The 9,391-nt window shown below is 56.8% G+C and overlaps 1 protein-coding gene across 1 annotated transcript in view; it reads left to right on the top strand.

The window, feature by feature from the left end:
- PPFIA4 (protein tyrosine phosphatase, receptor type, f polypeptide (PTPRF), interacting protein (liprin), alpha 4) overlaps window positions 1–9,391 on the top strand; it is a 33,318-nt gene that overhangs the window by 3,664 nt on the left and 20,263 nt on the right. The window contains 7 exon segments of the mRNA XM_009881312.1: window positions 4,963–5,064; window positions 5,194–5,358; window positions 5,981–6,055; window positions 7,312–7,407; window positions 7,842–8,063; window positions 8,509–8,655; window positions 8,769–8,907. Coding sequence (XP_009879614.1) covers window positions 4,963–5,064; window positions 5,194–5,358; window positions 5,981–6,055; window positions 7,312–7,407; window positions 7,842–8,063; window positions 8,509–8,655; window positions 8,769–8,907 — 946 coding nt within the window.

Raw genomic sequence — 9,391 nt, 5'->3', positions numbered from 1 at the left:
GAGGGTCTTGAAAATCTCCAGAGAAGGGGACTCCACAACCTCCCTGGGCAGCCTGTGCCAGTGCTCTGTCACCCGAACTGTAAAGAAGTTTTTCCGTGTGTTGGAACGGAATTTCCTATGTTCCAACTTGTGCCCATTGCCCCTCGTCCTGTCACTGGGAACCACCGAGAAGAGTGTGGCTCCATCCTCCTTCAACCCACCCTTTAGATATTTGTAAGTAATAATAAGGTCTCCCCTCAGCCTTCTCTTCTCCAGGCTAAAGAGTCCCAGCGCTCTCAGCCTTTCCTCGTAAGGGAGATGCTCCAATCCCTCAATCATGACCTTTAAAGTGTCTCAAGATTTTAGGGAAGGGTGGAGGGATCTGATGGCTCAGCATTGAACCCTTGGAGCTGCCCACCCTGCCACAAGACCAGGCTGCTGAGATATTGGATTCCTGCTTGCTTGGCTGCACAATGCTCCTCCCTGAGCAATCCTGGGTGGAAATACACATCTTGACCGCATGTTGAGAGGGGAGGACACCAATTCCCCATGGATAGTCCCTGCAGAGTCACGGTACTATGGCCAAGAGGTCCAGGACGTGCCACCGTGCTGCTCGGCGCTGAGGGTGGATGATGGTTGAAGCCCTGGGTTTACTCTGCAGGATTTAATCTTCGTAATCCCATGCTACACACTGCTGGGGTTTTGTTTATCCCCTCGACTGTGACTTAGGGCTTTCTCGTAATTCTGCACTGCTCCTGGGGCAGCAAGGAGAAACCGAGGTGATGGGTCTGCCGACACTCAGCGTGGACAGACAGACGGATGGGGCTCCATTCCTCGTGTGCCGAGTCAGCAGCGCTGATTTCCCGGTGCAGGCATCCTTCCCACATCCCCCTCCGTCACACGCCTGGCCCGTCAGGAGCAATCACTCCAATTAGGGGCTTTAAAATGCCATTAATCCCGCAGCTGGAGCTGGTTGGTTCCTGAGGCTCGGGTGCGTTGGAGCGGCGGCTGCACTCCTGCTGCAGGCTGGGGAATTTTGCTCACTTTGGTGCAATCTCGCTGCATCCCTGTCTGTGCCGCGGATGGCACACGGAAAGGCAGGAGATGGCTCTGGGCTGAGGACTTTTGCATTTCCACTTTTTCGTGCTACAAGCCTTTTCCCCCTGAGCTTCCTAAACCTCTCCTTGCTTTCCCAGCTGTCTCCATATAGCTGGTTTCTGGCCTCCGTCCAGCTCTTCCCTGTCCCTTCCCCATTGATGCAGCCAAGGGGGAAGACCCCAAACCCCAAGGGTGCCTGGCGCTGACTGAAGATCCGAGTCCTGGGCCACAACGCCCCGTTTCAATACCTTGTGTGGTGCTCCGGGTCTCCTTCCCTGCTCCGATGGTGAAAATAGAATCCCTCCACCCACTCTTCCCTCCTGCCCTAGGGGCTGGGGCCAGTCGTGCTTTGGGTGGTTTGGTTTTAATCCAAATGAGCCACTTCCTGGGCTGCTGGGCTTCCCCCAGGGCTCCCCAGTACTCCCAGGGCTGTGTCTCATCATCCGTCCTTTGATTGAAGATCAGGCACCTCTCCTTCACTTTCTAATCCGTTTATAGGTGTCCCTGCTTAGTTAGAGAGCTTATCGGAGCAGGGGGCAGACGCCTCTGCATCTCCTGGAAGACTCCTGGCCATGGCCAGGGCAGAGGAAAATCATCCGGATCTTCTTTATCCCCACTTCGCTGGGACTTAAGGCAATGGAGTACCTGTGGATAGGAGTGAAAGCTGTGCTCCGTGGTGTGACACTGCAGCTGGGAGCTGGGGACAGCTTGTCCTCAGGGTCCCCAAACTTGCCTGGTGCCCACCAGTGGTCCAGAAGCAAGGTGGCAGCGCTAGGGCAGACGTCTGCCACAGCCAGGGCTGATGGAGGTAGCTACAAGCGGGTGCTGGATTGATTTATTCCTACATTTTTATTCCCAAAGCATCAAAATCAGGCTTGCAAGTGCCCCCAGCCCTGTGTACTCAGCTAACCCCTGCTGCTGTCCCATCTTGCTGCAGGGATGTTGCTATTTTTGGTGGTAAATGCTCCTATTTGCAGCCTTTTCCCAAGGAAGGACAATTATCGTGGTCTCTCTTATTTGCTGTGGGATGCTCCAGCCTGGGCAGCCTCGCTGGGATGCACAGCCCTGCATCGGGCCAGCCATTCCTGGTGGGGTGGAGGGCTCGGAGAGGAGCACCCCGATGGGATGGGGTCGGGCAGGAGCTTTGTACTGTGCCCGGGAGTGGAGCCACCACCATGCTTTGACCCGCTGACCCGTGGATTGCATCAGGCTGGCCAGGCTGGGGGCTGTCTGTCTCTCTCCAGCGGATTTTCTCTCTCTATTAATCCCCTTGCCTTTCGGGATGAAAGCCTGATTGCGGGCGCAATCTGTACAGCTTGGCCAGCCCCGGCGGGCCGTGCCGGTAACACGGGGCGAGGAGGGCTGCGCGCTGGTCAGCACTGCCCCCAGCGTGGCATCCCTCTTCCCTCTCTGCCCTCGATGCCTTGTCCCGTCCGTCCCACGCTGCACGTAGCCCTGTTCACCCCAGTGGGGAGAGCACCCCACGTCCATGGCCCTGGCTTCCTCTGCCAGCCGTGGGACAGAGCAAAAGGTTTTCACCCTTTGCAGATCTGCGGGCTTTGAATCTACCGGCTCCCTGCCCTGGTGCTGGGAGAGAGTTCACAGCCAGTGTGTCGCACACCGTTAGAGCTTGGGCTTGGAAAGGTGTTCCTGGGGCCGTCACGGCTGTGAGAATGCTTTTGCTGAGCTCCGTAAGCCTTGCTGCCTGTCTCCTGGCATATTGAGGGACTGGGGGAGTGACATATCCCTAAAGCTGAAGCCGCCAGTGGTGTAGGGGCGCCTAATCTGGCACCTCTCGCTGCCGCTCTCACACGCTTTCCACTCACCGGCATTCCCAGCACCGATATAATCCATGGGGATGCTCACGAGCTGTTCTCTCCTGCGCGCAGCGCTTGCATAACCCAGCGGTGCGCACACATGTGTGTGTGCTGCTGGGCTGTGCCGAGCCGTAATCCCCACAGCTGGGAGAGCACTGCGCCGGGGAAGGCTTGGCTGGCACAGTGATCTCCCGGGGACGCCGCTGTGCAGCGGGGTGCGCTGCGCTTTGGGGGGCTGCGGGGCAGCCCGAGAGCAAGTGTGGGATGGTACCCGGGCATGGCAGGGGCTGGTGATGGAGGTTCTGGGGGCTGTGACCAATTTGGGGGACAACCGATGGGGACAGGGATGACCTGAAGGCTGGAGTCGTCCCCGGGGAAGCGATGGGGACAGGGATGACCTGAGGGCTGGAATGGTCCCTGGGGAAGAGATGGGGACAGGGATGATCCCAGGGCTGCAGTGGTCCCTGGGGAAGCGATGGGGCAGGAGTGGGGCTGGAAAGGAGCTGGGGGACTCAGGCCCTGGGGCGAGGATGTCGGGTGGCAGCAGCCCTGAGACACGGTAATGGGCAGAAAAACAGCTATTTATAGGGACGATAAGTGACTTCAACTGCTGCGATTGCTCTCTCCCTTCCTCGAGACTACGGCATGCTCAGGTCCTGTCCTGCTGTGGTGTCTCAGCATCACCAGTCCCCACCAACCCCAGCCTAAACACCGCACCAGTGTGAGCAGTTTGGGGAGGGAAGGGGGAGGGAACGTCTAGTTGGGACAAACAGAGATTAAAAAGCTTTTGATTTCTTGGAGGAATGTCAGCTGTGGCGAGAGGTTTCACTTTGAGCTGAGCAGAGCATTTGATTCAACTTAAGCCTCACCGTTTTGCTTCAGTTTGAAGGGGTTTTATTTATTTAACTTGAAAATTAAAGCAAAAGAGAATTTCATGCTGTAAAACCGCTCTCAGCCCCCAGTCAAAATTTGGTTTGTTAATGCTCAGTCAAATCCTTCTCAGCTTCTTCTGAAACCCTTTTCCTTTTTCAGTTCTTCTCAACAACACTGTGAAACTGGTGTAAATTCATGAAGCGTTTCCACATTTGCATTTTTCACCCCAAAAAATCCCAGCTGCAAAATGTCGCTTAGTCCTGGCACCGCTTGGCAACTGAAAGAGCAACTGGGAGCAATGGGAGGGTGTTCCTGGGCTAACCCAGGTGCTTGGATTTCATTTTTTAAGGGAAAATGAATTCTCCTGCATCCTAGGAACTTCGCAGCGGGTTTCCTTTCGCCTCCGACACAGTCACAAGTGCGATTGCTCAGTTTCTGAGGAGCCCATCCTATCCGAAAGGATGTGCTGGCTTTGCAGCTCTGCTTTGGCATCGCTTTGTGCGTGGCTCTTCCTTGCTGGCTGTCACCTCCCTGGAGGGAGTGGGGGCTGGAGCAAGGACTGGTGGCACCTGCCACATCTGCTGCTGTGCCCCGTCTCTCTCAGCTGGGATTCGGGGCTTGGGAGTGCCCCATAAGAAGCTCGATGGGTCCCCACATGCTGGACTGGGGTGAATCTTGCTCTTCCCTTTGGAAGGAGATTTTGGATGTCGCCAGGTCCTGTGCCATGGCAGAGGCTGGCTTGGGGCCAGGGGACCCATCCTGGCCAACCGTGGCTTTGCGGTGAGTTTTAGCCTGACGGGATGCTCCAAGGTGCGTGCTCTGCTGGGGTGTGTCAAGGGGACAGCGGGGAAGGGAGCATGCTGGTGGCCTTGACTGGGATGCTCTAAATGCCGTTGAGCGCCTCTGGAGCTGTAGAGCAGTTTCTTGTGTTGTTGGACATCAAACCAGATGGATAAATATTGGGATGCTGTGTTCTCCTTGTCCAAAGCACTGAGGGAAGCCAGGAACAGACCATCTCCCAGCCTGGCTGTGCTTCTCAACTGATTTCTCAATGCTCCCCTTGGTGTCCCTGTCTCTCACCGGTTGGATTTGGATGGGACGTGCTGTGTGTTGGAGGTCCCGGCAGTGGGGCTGGGGCGCTGGCTCTGTCTCCATCCCGCTCTCTCCGCTCACGGCCGTGCCCTGATTTCTGCAGGAGTTTGCAACGCTGACGCGGGAGCTCAGTGCGTGCCGGGAGCAGCTCCTGGAGAGGGAAGAGGAGATCTCGGAGCTGAAAGCCGAGCGCAATAACACCCGGGTAAGCATATAAAATCTGCTGCTGTCTGGCTTTCAGTCCCCAGAAATGTGGGACACTGCAGGCTGCTGGGCTGATACCAGCATCGCCACCCTCCAGGCTGGTGAGAACCTCATGCTTGCCCTCTTGCAGCTCTTGCTGGAGCACCTGGAGTGCCTAGTGTCGAGGCATGAGCGGTCCCTGAGGATGACCGTGGTCAAGCGTCAGGCCCAGTCACCGTCTGGGGTTTCCAGTGAGGTCGAGGTTCTCAAGGCGCTCAAGTCACTCTTTGAGCATCACAAGGCGCTAGATGAAAAGGTGAGACAGGCTGCTGGGACCTCTCTCCTGGCTCGCTCCATGAGCATCCCCTGCTCAGAGCGGATCTTCTCCCAACCCTCTCCTCCCTCCCGCTGGGTGCCATTTTTTGTTGTTAAGCTGGGTGGTGACATGGGGTCCCTCAGGAGGTAGGTCTTGGGTATCCAAAAGCTGCAGCACCCTTATTTTAGGAGCCAGTGGTGCTGCTGAGTGGATGCTGTGCGTTTCAGGCTGTCGGGGACAGAGATCTTGCTTACCTGGGTCACTCACGTAGTGGTGGTGAGCGCTGGTGTTCGGCACCCTGGTTCAGTCTTTGCATTACAACTCGTATTGTTCCTCCTGATTCATTTACCTTGAGCAGCTCCCTGCTCTGCTAAAAGACATCTTCAAGCTGTCCATTCCATGGGTCTTCTGCAAGAAGCAGTTTCGTCTGGGCTGTTCCTCTCCAGCATGCTTTTGCCCTCCCAGGTGATGGGCTGGAGCAACCCTGAGCCTGTGCCCTGGATGTGAATCCAGCGGAGCTCTGGCTGTCTGCCACACAAAAGGGGCTGAGAGCTTGCCTGGTTCCTGGGCACCCTCGTCACGGATGAATAATGGCTTTTCCTGTTATCTTACATGACTGCAGGTCAGGGAACGCTTGCGAGCAGCTTTGGAACGAGTGGCAACCTTGGAGGAGCAGCTCGTGGATGCCCATCGGCAGGTAAGAGGCATTTGGCAGCCCACCCTGGGCCCTTGTTGGGTGCCCACTGGGCTGGGACCACTCCGTGTTACTTTTTTTAATTCACGTTGAATTTGCTGAAATACCACCCTCAAATGATGATGCAGATTGGAGAAGTGGCACTGGGCATTTTTAATGTAAAGCTTTTATTCTAAAATTGCTATTTACATGAAGGGTTGCCTCTGTTTGAGGAAACCTTGTAAATATTCTGAAAACTTTTGTCTCACAGGCAAGGTTTCCTCTGTTGTTTTGCTGTTTGGTGTTCATTTCACTGACAAAAGCAACCTGAACTCAAATAATTTAAGGGAGCTGAGAGTGACTTTGCTTGTTGGCTTTTCCCCTGCCTCAGCAGAGACCCAAACCTCGCTGCTCCAAGCACCCCCCATTTCCTTCCTTGCTCGGACTCTGGTATGGGGACTTCTCTGTCCCACCATTTAGCCCTCTTCATCTTGGAGATGGTGAACCACGCTTTCTTTCCTGAATCACACAGAATCACAGAATGGTCAGGGTTGGAAGGGACCTCTGGAGATCATCTAGTCCAACCCCTCCACCAGAGCAGGTGCACCTCCAGCAGTGGCACAGGACGGCGTCCAGGCGGGTTTGGAATGGCTCCAGAGTGGGAGACTCCCCCACCTCTCTGGGCAGCCTGTGCCAGTGCTCTACTACCCTCAAAGTAAAGAAGTTCCTTCTGATGTTAAGATGGAACTTCCTATGTTCAAGTTTGTGCCTAGCTACCACTGCCAAAAGGAAAGAGCCATCCTTATAGCCTCTGCCTGGCCAAATTTCATTCCTATTTCCAGTTCCCAGGATGTATCTCACAGTACGTCCCCAGGCTCAGCGGGGAGGTGGTGCCTGGCCTTTGGTCACCTTGCAGGGAGCTTTCCCCGTCCTCCCCCAGCAGAGCAGGGTGTGATGTCCGTGATTATTCCCTTAGGGCTCACCTTACTGCTGGGGCTCCGGCTGTTTGCGTGCCTGTAGCAAGTCCCACTGTGTCCATGCAAGAAGTGGCTTCATCCTCCACCAGTGCTGAGGCTTCGCAGCACCTCTACCTTCCCCTCTTCTTCACCCCATCCCTCCCATTTGCCCCCAGCACTATAGGCACTAGCTCAATATGACACTGGGGGAAGCCAGCGGGAGGCAGGTTGCAGACCCAGGTGCACTAGGGCTGGTCTCACCCGCAGCCAGACCAGCTGGTCTCATCTGCTTTCTCTCATTAATTAAGCCCTGTTGTCACGCAGGTGGCAGCTCTGCAGCAAGGCGCCACGCGGGAGGCCCCGGCGGGTGAACGGGATGAGAGGGAACCCAAGGAGCCGGCGCAGAAGCTTCCCTGGAAGGTGAGAGCCCCAGAAACCCCTGCTCTGACTGTGCTCACTGAGGCCATCATTTTTCCAAGTCCCTCGCCACTGGTTCCAGGGTGCTGTAAACTTCTTTCCCTCTCCCCTGGGTCCAGCCCCCTGGGAAATGCCCTTCCCGGTGGATATTCTGAGCGGAGGGGAGTTTGTGCTCCTGCTTGGATGCTCCTAGGGGCTCTGCTTCCCAGAGACGCTCTGGGAAGCCCTCACCCATCCCTATCCCATCGTGCCTGTGAGAAGCCACATGCCCGGCTAGCGGAGACTGTTGACAGGGGATCCCAGAGCCCCACATCCCCGCTCCCCACCACCTCACTGGGTCCCTGCAGGGCCACGTTCCCCCATCGTGTAGCTGCAGGCAATGCCAGCCCGTGTTTTGGGGCAGCCCGGCATCCGCCTACCTCTCTGCTGCCTTGCAGCGGCTCTCCAACGGCTCCGTCCACCCAGACGATGAGGCAGGGCGGGTGGTGGAGCTTCAGGAGCTCCTGGAGAAGCAGAATTTCGAAGTGGTCCAGGCCAAGGAGCGCATCTCTGCGTTGGCTGCCAGCGTCGCCGAGCTGGAGGAGGATCTGGGCACCGCCAGGAAGGATCTGATCAAATCGGAGGAGATGAGCAGCAAGTACCAGAGGGACCTCCGAGAGGTTAGACACTGCCCCCTCACACTGCCAAGCCTATTGCAGTTGTAGAGATATTCACAGCAGCTTCAACGTTCTCTGGGCTGGGAAGGGATTGTAACCCCTGTTGTATGGAGGGTGAAGCCCAGGGTTGCCCAAAAGAGACCACTGCCTTTTGGGAGAGAATCCCCGAGTCCATCAGCAGGACTGCCCTGAGGTTATAAGAGAGAGACACAGGTGTGCTGCAGACCTGGGGCACTGAGCTGTGTCCACGCTAGAAGGTTTTTCTGTGATTGCCTGACTCTCCCTTTATTCGTCTCCCACTCTGCTGTCCTTTATTCCTGTGCGGAGCAGGGATTTCATTGCATGCTTGGACTTAGGGGTTGTCCCGGGCCCGCAGGAGCTGGGTGGCCCAGTTATTCCCAAAGTGGTGGTCACAGATCAGGATGTGACAGCCCCGTCACTTCCCCAGGCCCTAGCTCAGAAAGAGGACATGGAGGAGAGGATCACCACGTTGGAGAAACGCTACCTGGCAGCCCAGCGAGAAGCCACCTCCATCCATGACCTCAATGACAAGCTGGAAAGCGAGTTGGCCAACAAGGAGTCCCTGCACCGCCAGGTACCAAAGCTTGGACCCAAAGAATCCCCACCGCCCCAGAGGCTCGGGAGGGAGAAGCAGGTGCTGGGGATGGGACAAGCAGTGCCGGACACCCATCCTGTCCTGTCCCGCAGTGCGAGGAGAAAGCCCGGCATCTTCAGGAGCTGCTGGAGCTGGCGGAGCAGGAGCTGCAGCAGACGATGCGAAAGGCGGAGACGCTGCCTGAGGTGGAAGCGGAGCTGGCCCAGCGCATTGCCGCGCTCACCAAGGCAAGTGTGTGGGGCACTCGGGGACAGCCAGGACAGGAGAGAGCACATAAAGCAGAGGAAGAAGCAGGTCTGGCTGCCCCCTGCCGCCGTGGAGCCTCTGGCCGGGCCAAGGCACCCTGCTCTCATTCCCAGTCTCTGAGCTTTGCTGTCCTCTGCCTCCCCCGTGGCTGCAGGGACAATGCACACTTTTTAAAGCTCCTGACGTGTCCTGCATGTGCAGGGCTTACTCCCTTCCCTCAGCTCCTTTCTTCAAGGCAGAGAAGGCCCTGTTGATCTGAGTGACTTTCAGCTTGTGCTGGGACCACTCTGGGATGAGGAGGAAGAAGAAAGACTCAGGCTGGATCTGGGAGGGTGCAGGCCTGGAGCGAGGTGTGGATATGGCCAGCTCTGCCCTTCCTGGGCGCTAGATCGGAGCACCAAGCACCTCTGTCTCCCATCACCTTGCGAGCAGGGCTGTCATGGGCTCACAGCATGCAGTGGGCCATGGT

The sequence above is a fragment of the Charadrius vociferus genome, unplaced genomic scaffold, assembly GCF_000708025.1.
Source record: "Charadrius vociferus isolate BGI_N301 unplaced genomic scaffold, ASM70802v2 scaffold333, whole genome shotgun sequence".
In the NCBI taxonomy this organism is placed as follows: domain Eukaryota; kingdom Metazoa; phylum Chordata; class Aves; order Charadriiformes; family Charadriidae; genus Charadrius; species Charadrius vociferus.
Note: the sequence above shows the minus strand (reverse complement) of the source record. Positions and strands in the feature narration are given on the sequence as shown.